Consider the following 16287-nt stretch of genomic DNA (forward strand, 5'->3'; position numbering starts at 1 on the left):
GACATTCCTCCAGGCTCCCTGATTATTGAAGCCTAATAACAATCAGGGATATTACACCAGGACATTTTCTTGTGATTGCCAGCGAATTGCCATTTGACAAACCTGCTGTGATTACATGTACATTTTCAGTGTATGTTTCCACATTGTTTCATGTGTGAGGACAGGAGTATTGATAGGATATTGATAGGATGTTGATAGGAGTATTAAGCGCTCTGAGATGCTACACCGACTTGAAGGGTGCTACATAAATGCAAGTTGTTATATTAGCAATGTGGGAGCAGATGAACAAAGGTGGACTAGTAAACGAATCACTGAAAGCTAGTTTCCAGGTAGAGGCGATTGGGGAGAGGAGTAAGGTTCTTACGGGATATGGTGACGTAGGGATTAAGGTACTCTTTATGGATCAGCTGCGGCTACCCAGCTCATTGAGTGCATTACTCCTCAAAGGAGGTAAAGATGAAGACAGGAAAGGTGCTGCTCTCACTATGGTTCCTATCTGAAGGTATGTTGAATATGTGTGAATTTGGGAGTGCGCAACAAGAATATTTTAAACCAATCAACAAGGCGAGTAATTCATTTCTGTACTTAATACGTTTTACTGAAAAGATTTCCTTTGCTGAATTTCTTAGGGGCTACACTGTAATTTTAATGATTTCGTGACAATAGCACATCTCTGGGGAAGACACGTGCAATGTGCTACTCTGACAAAGTGCTTCAGAGACATAGCGGTGGTTGGCACGTAAGGTAGGAAGGGGGAGGTGGCTCTAGGTGTGGTTGAAAAGATATTGTTTTGGACAGGTAGACAACCATCACTCGTATTTGTAAGAGGTGATGCTATACACAGTATTCATCTAAGGTGAGTTAAATGACACGCTTTCTCACTAGTTATTAGATACAGTTTTTAATATGTCTATAAAAAAGACAGATTATGTTTGCGATGATTGAGAAAATAACCTTCAATCTGTTCTTTCTGTCTTTTTCAAATTCCCTTGCATATCATCTGGACAAGCTTTTGCATCTTTGACTGCAGCTGAGGTATGGACTCAGTGTACTATTACTGATACTATTAAATATTACAGAAATCTAGTGCAATCTGTGTAGAATCTCTATCTTGGCTTCATTCATGTGGATGTTAAGCTTTGTAAAAGGATCACTTTTTATAAAGTTTTGGTTGACTACTACTTGTCACTCCTGACAGAATTATCACCGTATAGCAAGATTATTTAATGCATGGGTTCAATGACCATGTTTTAAAATAGTGAAAGTGGATTCTAGTGTTGCAAATGTTTTCTCCAGATTTACAATTCTAAGTTCTTAAACTGCACTCAGGAATTCTTGCAGGATCTGCATTACTGAATGATGATACTTTCTTCTTGGCAATGGAGGGTTTTTCTTTTCAGCTATTCCACCATGGGTAGCGGTCATGTACAACCCAGGCAGTTTCATACAGGATAATCAGAAAAGCTACAGGACCAATAGTGTTTGCACTAATTTTGGTAGTGGTCTCATACATTTTATAGAACACTTTCACTTTTTAATACCTGCATTTGATTTAGCATTGAAGCATTTCACAAGTAATTGCTATCATATTTGTGGGCAAATACAAACAAACAATGTTCACTCAGCAATGTTACACAGTCATGAAGTGAATGACCAATTTTATCTGGAGGAGTTTTGGGAGGAACTCCCTTCTCAATTAGTGTCATCTTTCACATCCCAACAAACATCTCATCCAAAGCTCAGCAAAGCCAAAAAGCCAAATTCCACTGGAGTCTCAGTCTGCACAATGGGCTCAAAGTCTTGTACCTTCTGACCCCAAGGCAGGAGTTCTACCAACTGAGCCAGGCTGGCACCTTGCTCGTTGAATGCTGGGATAAACCTGCCACTTAATAGCATTCCCTTGTTTTCTTTCACTGGACAACAGAGAAAGGACAGTGCTGAAGCCCAGCTCTGGCAACATCCTGCAGCCGAACAGGCCACGGATGAAGGGCCAGAAGCACTTGAAGCAACAGGTGTACCACTGGTCACAGCTGAAGGGGAGGTGAGCTGCAAACAGTGTGTGACAAGAACCACTGATACAGTATAAGCATGTACATTTGGACCACAGCTTGGATTCACCAAGGGCTTGTAAATATTGAATTGTGCTCATAACTAGATGTGAATCACACCAACTCTGCTCCAATGGAATCTCCTTGGAGTTGTGTGGGAGTGGAGTTCTCACAGATCAGCGTGATATACATTTGGTTACTGACAGGATTTCATATTTAACTAAGCCAAGTTGCAGCTGCTGAGTTTTAGTCCTTGGTGTTACACAAAAGTTTCAACAATAGGAGAAAAATCTTAGAACTTGTTTGAAGCTATCATTTTTAGCAGATTAGTCATTTGAATAGATATGTGCCTGATATTGACACATAAATCTAGTGTCAATAATTTGCCTACAAATACACAATGACAACACATAATAGTACAATTCCTTGAAGTGCTTTGAGGTGTCCTCCCACTGTGAAAGTTTCTACATCAAATGGAAGGATTCATTATTATGATTATTATTACAAAATCTGGGAACATTTGGTGGTGCTCTGGTCTGTATGCTGGTGGCTGATCAAGTGTTTTATTTTTAGAGCTTGCATCTAGAAGAGCATATATGGGGTGAACTTTCTCACTCCCCCAGCCTAGGATGGATGAATTATGATGGGGACAAAGTGGAGAGAATAGAAAGGAAAAATAACAATGCAGTAAACTTCTGATAACTCATCACTCCAAGGGAAAGGGATTCAGTGACGAGTTAGCCAGAGTGGCGAGTTAAGCATATGTACAAAAAATAAATAACAAGGCCAGGATATTGACAGCAATTATGACTTACGTGGTAGTGATAAGAGAGGTTAAGACAGGGTCAAGTTATCTGAAGTTTACTGTAATTTTGTTGTATTAAAAATAAAACTTCTTTTGATCAATTGAGAGTAGTAACCATTCAACCAGATGAGTACCCGATTGAAGTTATTTGCAGTTGTTAGCATCGATTACTACTTTCTTATCCTGTAATTATATTTTCCTAGTACTAACATGGAAATACCTAGTTCAATAGAATTCAACAACAACACAATTACATTTGTATAGCGCCTTTCACATCGGGAGGACATCCCAAGGCGCTGGACAGACAGAGTTATGGACCCAAGCTGGGGTCGGGGTGGGGGAGAGAGAAGGGCAGGTGGGGAAGCAGGGAGATTGAAAGCACGGTCGAAGAGGAGGGTCTTGAGGTGGGTCCTGAAAGAGGCTGCACACTCAACCTCACTAAGCCAGTCAGGAACCTGGGTATCTTGTTTGATCCTGAACTGTCCTTTCTCCCCCACATCCGCACCGTGACCGGCACTGCCTACCACCACCTCCGTAACATTGCCAAACTTCGCCACTGCCTCACCCCTCAGGCTGCCGAAACCCTCACCCACGCATTCATCACATCAATGCTCAATTATGAAAACTCCCTCCTGATCGTCCTTCCCAACTCTTCCCTTCACAAGCTGCAGATCATCTAAAACTCCGCAGCTCGTGTACTCTCACACACCCGGATCCGTGACCCCATCACTCCCACCCTCGCCCGACTCCACTGGCTCCCCAATCCCTCGAGGATCGAATTCAAGATCCTCATCCTCACTTTTAAGGCCACCCGGGCCTTGTCCCCTCCTATCTCTCTCCTCTCTGACCTGCTGATACCCTACCTACCCGCCCGCTACCTCCGTTCCCTGGGCTCCGGCCTGCTCCACGTCTCCCGCCCGACCTGTCCTACCATCGGTGGCCAGGCTTTCAACCTCTTTGCCCCCACACTCTGGAACCCCATCCCACAATCCCTTCACCTCGTTTCCTCCCTTGCCTCCTTCAAGGCCGGTCTCAAGACCCTCCTCTTCTATCGTGCCTTCGGTCGGCCTCCCACCTCTCGCCTTCCCTCACCCCTACACCACCCCTCCCCATGCTTGGGTCCTGACCCGTGACTGTCCAGCACCTTGGACATCCTTCCGAAGTGAAAGGCGCTCTATAAATGTAATTTTGTTATTGTTGTGCCGAGGGAGGGGGCACGACAAAGGGACTGCAGGATGGAGTTCCAGAGGGTGGAAGGCCTGCCCACCAGTAGTGGGGCGAGCAAGGCAGGGGACGTGAAGCAGGCCGGAGCCCGCTGAGTGGAGGGAGCGAACAGGGTGGTAGGGGATTAGAAGGTCGGAGAGGTAGTGGGGAGTAAGACCATGGAGGGCTTTGAAGATGAGGACCAGGTCCTTGAACTGTATCCTCTGTGTGATGGGAAGCCAGTGGAGTTGGGCAAAGATGAGGGTGATAGGATTGCAGAGGCTAGTGCGGGAGAGGACACGGGCTGCAGAATTCTGGATGATCTGCAGCCTGTGGAAGGAGGAATTGGGGAGGCCGACAAGCAGTGAGTTTGCATAGTCGAGTCTCAATGTAATGAAGGCATGTATGAGGGTTTCGGAGGTCTGCAGTGTAAGACAAAGTTGGAGCCCAATGACGTTGCGGAGGTGGGGGAAGGCAGAGCGGGTCATGGCGCAGATGTGGGGTAGAAAGCACAGTTGAGGGTCAAACAAGACCCCAAGGCTCCGGACTGGCTCAGTGAGGTGGAGTGTGCAACCATGAATGGTGATGCTGTCAACGCTAGAGGTGAGGAGACGTTGACGGGAGCCAAACAAGAGAGCTTCGGTCTTGTTGATGTTCAACTGAAGAAAGTTAGCTCTCATCCAGGACTTGATGTCCGACAGACATTCTGTCAGGACAGCAATGGTCCTGGAGTCAAGGGTGGAAGCAGAGAGGTAGAGTTGAGTGTCATCCGTATACATGTGGAAGTTGACCTCCTGTCTGCGGATGATGTCACCAAGAGGGAGCATATAGATGTTGAAGAGGAGGGGACCAAGGACAGAGCCCTGAGGAATGCCGCACGAGACGGTCCGGGAATTCGTGAAGCAAAGGAGAATATAAAAATCAGGATCTGTGTAAAGCACTTTCCCATATGATATTCTGTTTACTATATTAGGAACAGGAGCTGATGAACTGAATTTTTTCACTTCTCTTGTCTTCTGAAATGACACTTATTTTCATTTGGTTATAACTTCATCTAACATGCTTTATATTAGACTGTCACAAATTTCACCAGCTACAAAGCAAAGTACTCATACACTGTTGAACGGAATCATCCAACAGTGATTCCAACCTTTCACTGAGCCAATTGTGTGATTGTAATAATAATAATAACAATAATAACAACAATGCAAGACAATCTTTCTATCTCAATCTTTTGTCTTAGGAGGATAGGTTGGATCAATGGCACAACAAGGTTTGCAAATGCAATTGCCAAGAAACATCCAACTCTGTTTGGGGAAAAGGGCCTGGAATGACAACACTAGACTGTATGCCAGGTAAGTGCAATGCTCCTCTGGAGGGTGTATTCCCGAACATCAGCCTCTAAGCTTGGCTAAGCATTTGCTTGTCACACCAGCAACCTGATAGAATAGATTCTCAGGATGAAGGGAAGTAAAGACGCCTATATAAAAGCTTATAAATAATTTCCTGCTTTACAAGCTTCTGAATGACTCAGTTGGTAAAGCCACTATCCAGTGTGAAATTGTGCCCATTGGATTAAAATGTCCGAGGCTCAAACCTTAGACTGTGCTGAGTTAGTTGATCTCAGTCAGCGCAGTAGCAGCACAGCACAACTGGCCTCAGCATCCCTAGCCTCGAATGGGCGAAAAATCAAACACAATTCCTTCTCCTAAATGCTGTCTGGTGAGCTCTTATGGAAAGTGTGAGTATGGACATCAATTGAGGACAAGATTGGATTCAGTTGGAATTCTTATCCATTCCAACCTGCCTAGACTTACATATGAAGAATAACTATTTGAGCAAGGTTCTGGGTTGGGGGTGGGAGTTAAACTGGTATTCTCATGAGTTAGAACCTTCCACTGAGAAATTTGGAGTGAAAAAAATCCAGTTTCAATTAAGTTGTTTTTTATGAAATTACCCCATTTTTATGAGTGTATTTATCCAGTTGGCTGGTGCCAAAACAGTAGCTTGAAAGTGACCACATCTTCCTGTACGAGCATATGTCATTTCATGTTGGTCATTAGGATTGCAATCATGTTAAGAGAAGCACCCAAGGTCACCAGCTAATGCTCTTAGCTCAGTGTCATGTTCAGATTATCAACAGCTTAATTGAAGGTGAAATAAATTGTCTTTCACATCATGCCTAAGGATGGAAAGGATATCAGTCACAATTAATAAGTGTCAGAGACCAATCCAACACTTCAGCTCAATTGTAATCAGGTTGACCATCAGAAGTCCAAGTCTGATATCAGTAGATGCTTGCATTCACAAGGTTGGACACGTTATAAATATAAATTAGAATTGTACATTTACTGTAAAATTGCACTAGTTAATTTATAGAAAAATGGGGAAAATTCACTAACTTTACCCAATGGAGCAGAACAGTGCTTATCCCACATCAATGAATTCACTTCATGTATATAGCAAAACATAGCGAGTTTAAATAATCCTTGTAGCACCTTATCGTGTCAAAAAGCAGTTAACGAGGTTTTCTATAAAATATAGTGACTATGTATTTGAAGGCAGCAACCAATTTGCAGCCAGGACTGTCCCAAAAAAATTCCCACCATTCTGAATGATGTTCTTCCAATGCTTGTTCCTATATACCAATATGCAATTCTATTGCTTATTTCCCCCCCCCAATCTTCAGTTACACTAAATCACAAGATTGGTTCAATTGAATAAGGTCCTTCAGCAACTTCCAGAATACCTACCCACCATCCTCCCAACACAGTATCAAGCTGTTTTTTTAAAATGTATCCAATGTCCTGGTCTCAACCAACATTTTTGGCAACCTGTTCCTGTTATTAATTACCCTCTGGGTAAAGAAAAACATCCTGGTATCTGTCCTGAGATTTCCCTTCGCAACTCTAAATCTGTGTTGTCTTCTTCTACTATTTTGGTGCTTCCTAAAGCGCTGTTTTGAGTTTACTTTTTCAATCCCATTAATATTTTTATACATCTCTTTTATACATCTCATCTAAATGAGACATATAATTGCGTATCATTGCATATCGATTATTATACGTCTGCATATTGCAGACATGTAATTGCATTGTTGGTATCTCCAACAATGCAAAGCACCTCTAGCATTATATTGGAGCCTGAACTGTGAGTTCAAAGTCCCAACGTAGGGCTTGAACCCACAACCTTTTGTGGGACATTGCTGTGCATAAATTAGTTGCCACATACCCCCGAGTTCTGATGAGGGGTTACACCCAAAACATTATAGAGGAACATAAGAAATTAGGAACAGGAGAAGGCCATTTGGCGCATCGAGCCAGATCCACAATAGACCATTCCATGGTTTATGTGTACAACAGTCCCGAATCCCACCTGCCATATCCCTTAATAATTTTATTCTAATTTTAACCAGTTCTTCTCCTTCAGATGCTGTTTGGCCTGTTGTGAAATTCCATTATCTCTTGTTTTATTTCCCCAATTTAATATTCCCCCTTTAATGATTAGATGTGAGCACACATTAAGTTGCATTGTACAGAAAAATCTTTGAAGATGTAGTTAACCCCAGAACTGAGGTGTTTTGCTTTGTTGCAAGTGAAGTATCTCATTACAATTTTATATCAGTACTGAATGGAGCTTAGGCACCTGCATATGAAATTAACTTGATTGGTTTTGATTTTGCAGAGTGCCCTTATCACAGAGCTCTGGGGTTTGAATCTGGAGCTATTGCACCAGACCAGATAACCTGTTCAAATCAAGATCAGTACACAGGTTGGTATGCCTCTTGGATGCCAGACAAAGCAAGAATATACAACCAGGGGTTTGGGTAAGTCTAGCATTGTATATATATCACAATATTACAATGCAATAATCAGTCCTACTGAGCCGCCTGCTCTCTTTGCTCAGTGAGCGCAGGAGTGCTTCATGTCCCCGGACTATCCACCCCACCATCAGTGGACAGGACTTCAGACATTTTACCCCACTCTCTTGAACACAATCCCAGAGACCCTCTGACTCACTTGCTACCTCCCTCTTCTCAAGGCACAACTCAAATCGTACCTCTTTGACTATGTTTTGTCATCTTTCACGCCCCTACCCTACCCCGCTCGGCCCCCACCGCCATTTTGGGCTCCATCCAGTACTGTGAATAAGATTTGGACCATCCTCTCAAATTGAATGGCGGAATATAAATGTAAATCATATTGTAATTGGCCAGGATTCCTCTACTTTTCTGGAGTTGGTTATTGAAGTAATAAGTCACAGATATGAGTGAGATTCACCCAACAAGTAAGTTCCTAATATTGAGATAACTGAGCTTCAGATGAGGAAATTCTTCAACTTCCAGAATCCAGCTCTATTACCTTCCCACTGTAGCATGAAGTCTTCCTTAAATAAATCCAGTGTCTTCTACCCTTCCCTGATCAACCAATCTAAATGTTAAATATCTTCTGTGTAAAGAAATATTTCAGTGTCTGTCCTAATAACCTTAACTTAGCTGATCATTTATCCTCACTCATCCTGATAACACTATTGGATCATTCTTATTAATTCTCCACTGTACTGGCTCCAAGAACTTGAGCTTTTATGTGATGAAGACCAGATGGGTACATTATACACAAGCTGTGGCCTGACCACAATCCTGTACAGCTTAAGCAGGATTTATTTTGCAGCAAAGGAAAGAAAATTAGTGGGCAACAGCTCCCTGAGCTGCTGCCATAGCCTCCTATACATCTGATATTTAATAATAATTATCCTTGCATTTGATCCTTGCGTCTTATCACATTGTTGCAATGTCTCAAAGCGCTTCACAGAATATATTATCAAGTGAATTGACTGTGTATTTTGTGGGCGAAATGCAGCAGCTAATTTTGCATAGCAATGTTCCACAAACATTGGTGAATTGAGTGACCAAATTTTCAATATAACTCCACTAGCAACAAGAGCAAGTTACACTTATAGAGCAAGAGAACATCTCAAACCACTTCATGCAACTTACTAGAAGCCTGAGCTGGTAGGGGTGTTGCTGAGGGAGGGGAAAGACCTAAAGCATAGTTGAAGAGACAGGTTTGAAGGATAGTTGGGGGTCAAACTGGGCAGAATCCTGAGAGCAATTCACTTGCCCATCCCTCATACCAATAATTGGGTGTGCAGGAGAACCTAAAGAAAGGGAAAAAGTAATTATGAAAGAGGATTTTAAAAAATATTGATTTGACTGAACTTTGAACACAGAAAAACAGTAAAATCCTATGACATGTTGATACTGTTGGGAGCTGTGTGAATGAAAAGTCTTCTACTGCACATTTGATAGCAGGTTACCAAAATTGTGCTGATTGACCACCAAACATACAGTATAAGCACAGCATTTAGTGAGTTTAAATCAGGCAATTGTGTTGGTGGGATGTACCCTACTTACCTACTTCTAGAACATATTAGGTGGAGGCCAAGACCTGGAAACCCAAGAGTGTGCTTGAGTTTAACCAGTTAAAACCACTTGGTTGCTGTTGAGAGCAATTGCTGCAAGCTTCCCATTGCTGATCCACCCTACTTGTTAGGGTTTGGGCTTGCAGTGTTAACCATACAAATTTACAGCAAAAAAGGCCATTCAGCCCATCATGACTGTGCTGGCTCATTTAAGAGCAATCCTTTCAGTCAGGTTTACCTGTTCATACCTCTGAAGTTTACTCCTTTATGGATATTTATCTCTTTCCCTTTTGAAACTTACCAGAAGCTGAATGAGAAAAATCTCTACCTCCATTGATTGCCTGCCTCTCCACATCCCACTATTAAGCTTGGCTGCTCTACCATCAGCAGTGACTTGGAGCACCGTGACTGTTGACCCACTTGGCTCAGGAACCAGACTACCAAGACCACCATAGAGCTTTCCATTCCTTTATGAAATCTCTGAACATTTCTTCTCTAAATGTGATGTCTTTTCACTACAACCATTTCATATAAACCAATCTAATTGCAGCTGTGCATGGCTTGCCCGATTTCAAGACAGCAACCAATGGCTACAGATTGACCTGAAGCAGATCAAAGTTATTTCTGGCGTCATAACTCAGGGACGTTGCGATGCGGACGAATGGATGACAAAGTACAGTCTGCAGTACCGATCCTATGAAAACCTTAAATGGGTTTACTATAAAGATCAGACAGGAAACAATCGAGTAAGTATTGGCTTCTGTCCAATAGTCACGAGCTGTAGTGAATGGAAAGTGGGCCTTCTAAAATAGCAATCCCTTTGTCATAAGCTCATGAGAAATTCTATTATAAAGACGCAATAAAAACATCACTACATTCAGTAACAGTCAACTTCACTCAGTTGGTGGAACTCTTATCTCTGGGTCAGAAGATTGTGGGTTTAAGCCCATATTTGAGACTTAAACCCCTGCCACGGCTGGCGATGACATCCTTTGGTTGAGGAATCCTCGGATGGATGTTAAAGACTCCATGACACTATTTAAAAGAGAAGGGATTTTCTCCCGGTGTCCGTTTTACTGCCAACCTACATTTTTTCATTTTATTGATAAAAACTAAACATGAGGAAATAACACATATTAGATTATTGCAAAACATTTTTATTAATTTCTTCTTTAACGAAAACTGGGAGGCCCATTGAGGGGTGGGGAGGGTGGAATACCAGTGCAGGCCCAAAGGGCCTGGAGATCCATCAAAACCACAAACACTCAGGACCAGTGTCACTGACTCAAGGCTACAGGACTTCACCACTTTCTGCCTCTCAGGGCACAGCACCATATACAGACACAGTGACCTAGAAAGAGACACACACAGACACCCAGAGAGAGATACACAGAGAGAGAGACGCACTGTGTCTAGGGCCAGAAACGTCATTTTTAGCGGTTTTATAGCAGAGGGCACTGTTTATAGTGAATTCTGCAGAAAAATTGCAGCCGCACTTTTCTATTAGCCCGATTATAAGAATTGCGAAAAACACGCTTCCAAATAAGCATAAATTAATGAAAGAATTTTGCAAAATTTACAAATGTTTGTTTTTAAATTCAGGGGGAATTAGAGCTAACATTTTGCAAAACCACACACTATTAAATTTTAAAACTATTGTCTTCTAGTTAAGACCATGAGAAATCTCAGAGCTCAGGTTTCCTGCTCCTAAAATGTTCTACTGCTAGAAGTGATGCACATCACCTCTGGAGCATAAACTGTGAACACGTATGGGGACAATTCAATGGAATTTAAATATATATAGCACTTCTCATGGGAGGGGGGTGTGTGGCGGTGGAGGGGGGGGGTGTCTCGAAGTGCTTCACACAGTTTACTGGACACCCAAAAATTAATAATGTACATTTAACCTTGGGTCAGTTGCCTTGTGGAGGGGCACGTATCTGTCTATATATCATAGTAGAATGTTTGGTCGGACATCAAGTCTTGGATGAGAGCTAACTTTCTTCATTTGAACATTAACAAGACTGAGGTCCTCTTGATTTGGCTCCCATCAGCACCTCCTCACCTCAGGTGCCGACAGAATCACCATCCATGGTTGCACACTTCACCTTGCTAAGCCAGTCGGAACCTTGGGGTCTTGTTTGACCTTCAACTATCCTTTCTACCCTACATCTGCGCCATGACCCGCTCTGCCTTCCCCCATCTCCGCAACGTCACTCGGCTTCGCCAGTCTCACTTCGCAGGCCGCCAAAACCCTCGTACACGCCTTCATTACATCGAGGCTCGATTATGCAAACTCACTGCTTGTCGGCCTCCCCACCTCCTCCCTCCACAGGCTGCAGATCATCCAGAACTCTGCAGCCTGTATCCTTTCCCACAGCAAGCTCCGCTGCCCTATCAACCCATCATTGCCCAAATTCCACTGGTTTCCCATCACAAGAGGATACAGTTCAAGATCCTGGTCCTCACCTTCAAAGCCCTCCATGGCCTTGCTCTCCCCTACCTCTGCGACCTCCTAACTCCCTACCATCCTGCTTGCTCTCTCAGCTCAACGGGCTGCTTCACGTCCCCTGCCTTGCTCGCCCCACTATTGGCGGGCAGGCCTTCTGCCATTCTGCCCCCACCCTCTGGAACTCCATCCCGCAGTCCCTCTGCCTCGCCACCTCCCTTACCACCTTCAAGACCCATCTCAAGACCCTCCTCTTCGACCGTGCTTTCGATCTCCCTGCTTCCCCTCCTGCCCTCCACCCTCCCCGACCCTGACCCCCAGCTCGGGTCCATAACTCTGTCTGTCCAGCGCCTTGTGATGTCCTCCCAACATGAAAGGCCTTTTACAAATGTAATTTTGTTGTTGTTGTTCTGATGATACATTTTACATTGTGTCAAAAATAGCTTATTCCCTTCATTTTAAAATAGATTTATAGCTGAAAAACAAAATATAGAATGCAATAGTTTCTTTCTTACAGTTTATCAGAATGGTTTTCTTTCCTCCCACAGGTGTTTTACGGGAATTCAGACAGATCATCCTCTGTGCAAAACTTTCTGCGCCCTCCGATTATAGCTCAATACATCAGGATGATCCCCTTGGGCTGGCATGTCCGTATTGCAATGAGGATTGAGCTACTTGAATGCATGAACAAATGCAAGTCATAAGCATGCTAAGGGGACAGGAGTTAGAGGGAGAATGGACAGCAGGTCAAACAGCATCTGAAAGGGAAAGACAGGTCAAGATTTTTGGGTTCCAATGAAAAATCACACCCAAAAGCGTGATCCGATTTTTCTCTTTCAGAGGTTGATGTAAGTGATGTTCGTTTACGGCATTGATGTTTCTTTGTTTTTACTGTACTAAGTAAAGGAGCAGTACGTCTAGTTTTAAAATAAAAATTACAGCCTAGAATTTATGGATTTAAAGAAAATAAAACATTTTAATAATGATATAACAAAATGAGTCATCACACTAGCATCTGCAAGGTTTGTCATTTTCAAATTCAGGGGCATAGTTTAACACAGTCCCTTATCACTTTAAACTCAAGCAGCTCACAGCGTCATGGAATAATTAACAAAGACTACAAGGACTGGGTGATACACTGGGTTAGCACGTTTTCTTTGCACCTCTGACGTCCAATTTGAATGTAGCCACACAAAGAGGTGAAGGGGTCTAAACTGCAGGATTTCTTAATTCTGGTTGACATGTGGAATTTGGCTCTGCCTCTAAAGGAGATCAGGAGATAACCTGATGTTCTTCTGGTGACCAGGAGTCACCATTTGCACACCTCACAATTACATATTGAGGAATCCCTTTAAAAAAATTGCGAATTAGATATTCTTGTCACCTATGCTGGATGTAAGCTAAGGTTCTATGTAAGAATGAAAGCCAATCCCAGCTCCATGTCAGCGCAAAACTTACACTGATCAACGTAAATGAGAAATTTCCCAGAAACAACAAGATTGCATTAATAGAGCGCCTTTCACGTCGGGAGGACGTCCCAAGGCGCTGGACAGTTGGGTCGGGACCCGAGCAGGGGGGAAATAGTCAGGGTGAGGGGAGGGAAGGGAGGGATGTGATTTTTCTCATACATCAAGGTGGGGATGTGAAAAAAGCCATAAGGGTGGTGAGTGCAGAGAAACTAATATCATGCTGGTGAAGGAGGCTGTTATTGATGTTGGGGCTAAGGCACATTATTGGGACACAGTAAAGGAACTCTAAGACTTTGCAGATGACAATGGAATACCTGACCCGAGTTTGTTCAGTGTTGTTAACTGGGTACCTTCCTTAGTTCTCACATCCCCACCTTGATGTATGAAAAAAATCACATCCATTTGCTAACAATTAGTCTTTCATAATTGTCAGTTGTGAAAAATGCAACAGTCTTGGTGACTGGCGTTGTGATTCTGATCAACTTCTCCGATCCATGTAAGATATTTTAAAGACTCCTCAACAATGATTGAACTACTGCTCATTATTTCAATAAGGTCAATGGTTTCTTTTCTAATCACTTATAAAAAATATTGCACATTGAAAAGACTGGAACAGATCTAATTGTTTCTCCTTGACTTCACATTGGTGTTATACTTCTTGGCCTGTAACTGTTGCTGTGTAGCACTGAGATGGATGCCATCTAGTGTTATAAATAATAATCCTTACATTTGATATTGCGCCTTAACGCTTCACAGGGTAAACCAGAACATGGTTTACTTGCCCCCACAAAATACACAAGTCAATCCTACGTTTAGACAGGAATAATATTTGCTGTTAGGTGACCATTGACAAAAGCTCTGTGCTCTTAGATGTCCTTTTGGTACAACAATCATTTCAATATAATTTGATATTTTGTACAATATCTTTCACATTATATTCAATTGCATGATTTTAAATAGGCAATTTGGGTAGTCAGAATGGGTTTGAAGAAGCAAAGAATATTCTAGTTTTTAAGTCATTTAGGTTGTTTAAGTTGCAGTTAAGGTTTACTTCAGCTTTAAAATGTACCAGAAATATAAACTTGCAATAGCCACCATTTTAAATAAGAGAATCTGCAACACCAGGGGATACCCGGATTAACATACCTCAATATACATTGCACCATCAAAAAATCTTCAAAGGGTTTTTGTTTATAATATTTGTATGATATCTATTTTTATACATAAAGGATACTTGACATTTTGAAACGTAATTTTGCTGTAAGTATATTGTAAATTAATCTAATAGCACCTTTACACATTTTGCAGTATAAAGATTTGTCCTGAACAATTTAAGAGCTACATTATAGTGATATTCTGACGTGAAAGGCGTTATACAAATGCAATTTATAGTTACCCCGGTAATGCATTCACTTGTGCCACAGCAAAAGGTGTTAAAAGTCATTTCTCCACACAATCCATTTCTCATCTCTCCAAGAGATGCCTTTCACGTCAGAAGGACGTCCCAAAGTCCTTGGCAGTGAAGGATTTTATGTGACCTGGGGGTTTACGATTTAATTCAAATAAATTATTTCATAATAAATAATATTTTAATAAGTTACAATATATATATATTTTTAAATGGTGTTGTGGTCTCATTCACATAATTACAGACGGACAACCATATAGAGGGATGCCATACAGAGACCAGCCAAACTCCATGAACCGGTGGGGTAAAATTTATGATGGTTTTTCAACCCTTTCCTTGATATTCAGCCAATATTCAAAGTGACTACTCAATACACAGGTTTTAATATTTACAACATAACTACAAGGAATACGTTAAGAAACATTCACAAATGTCTTTCAATTCTTGGATTAGAGCCAGCGATCTTAATGGGAGCTTAATATTAGTAATAATACAAGCTTACTTGCATTCAATGCACTACTCCCCCCTGATCTCCTATAGATAGCTGGCTGCTTGCCAATGGGGTGAAAAAGCTAACCAAATTTATATAGTCAATTTCCAGATGTAGGCTGGAACATGGTTGCAACTCCATATAAAAAGTTTTAACTCAAGATTCTACATGACAGTAAAACACTACTTTCAGTCTAAGTTCAACCAATCAATTAGATTGCATGACTTAATTCAAAGGACAACTCTGGTTTACCCTTTAATAAACCAATCAAGAATCTCAGAAAGAGCTAAACAATGTTATCCTTCAACGAGTAATGTTTAATCGTTTCTGGTCAATGGATAAGCATTAAAAAAAATTAAGATCACTCACATTTTAGTGCAAAATTTGCATTTTATAAAGACGTGTTTTACAAGATCCATTCAAAAATACATTGTGCTTAGTAAAAATTAAACAATTTCATGCCAATATTCAGAGTGACCACTCAATAAACATCATGTTCAATATTTACAACATAACTGTACAAAAGCCGATGGAAAACGTGCCATGAAGGTTGAATATACAAACATATGTTTTAGAAACACTTCACAAATTTTAGAACTTGTATCAATTCATTGTATCATTTAAAAGGAAAAATAAATGTTCATTGTGTTTTAGGGAAACAAAACCTAAACTCAACAATGCGATAAACACACACACCTGTAGTGAGAAGACCAAGAGAACCAAGGCTTCATGTGATCTCAGTCCTTAAAACATGAATACACTTTTTTTTTGTAAAATATAACTGGCTGAACTAAAATATAAATTGTGACTATAGGCATTTAACGTACTGAGAAATACATATACCTGTCCTCGATGGAACGTTTGCTTTCATCTTTTTGTACACCTGGGGTATTATCTGTCACTTTCTAACAACAGAAGTATAATAGTAAATAGCAAAGTACATTTATTGGTTTCCTGCCCCATCCATACTATAAGCTCCCAATAGCTATTTCTA

General features: G+C 41.5%; 1 protein-coding gene across 1 annotated transcript; it reads left to right on the forward strand.

Moving 5' to 3' along the window:
- The first annotated feature begins 269 nt into the window (after positions 1-269).
- On the forward strand, positions 270-12630 carry rs1a (retinoschisin 1a). Its single transcript, XM_007891831.1, has 7 exons — positions 270-389; positions 1925-2041; positions 3379-3422; positions 5395-5411; positions 7741-7882; positions 10028-10223; positions 12475-12630. Exons 1-7 carry the CDS (start codon positions 270-272, stop codon positions 12628-12630), a joined length of 792 nt encoding a protein of 263 aa, XP_007890022.1.
- The last annotated feature ends 3657 nt before the right edge of the window (positions 12631-16287 follow it).

Source organism: Callorhinchus milii, unplaced genomic scaffold (assembly GCF_018977255.1).
Source record: "Callorhinchus milii isolate IMCB2004 unplaced genomic scaffold, IMCB_Cmil_1.0 Scaffold4, whole genome shotgun sequence".
NCBI classification, from domain to species: Eukaryota; Metazoa; Chordata; class Chondrichthyes; order Chimaeriformes; family Callorhinchidae; genus Callorhinchus; species Callorhinchus milii.

Bases quoted from the DNA above. Each gene is read 5' to 3' on its own strand.
- rs1a (XM_007891831.1), top strand. From the start codon at position 270: ATGTGGGAGCAGATGAACAAAGGTGGACTAGTAAACGAATCACTGAAA. The intron at 2,042-3,378 runs GTGAGCTGCAAA...GCACTGCCTACC, and splicing joins TGGTCACAGCTGAAGGGGAG to ACCACCTCCGTAACATTGCC. The intron at 7,883-10,027 runs GTAAGTCTAGCA...ATCTAATTGCAG, and splicing joins ATATACAACCAGGGGTTTGG to CTGTGCATGGCTTGCCCGAT.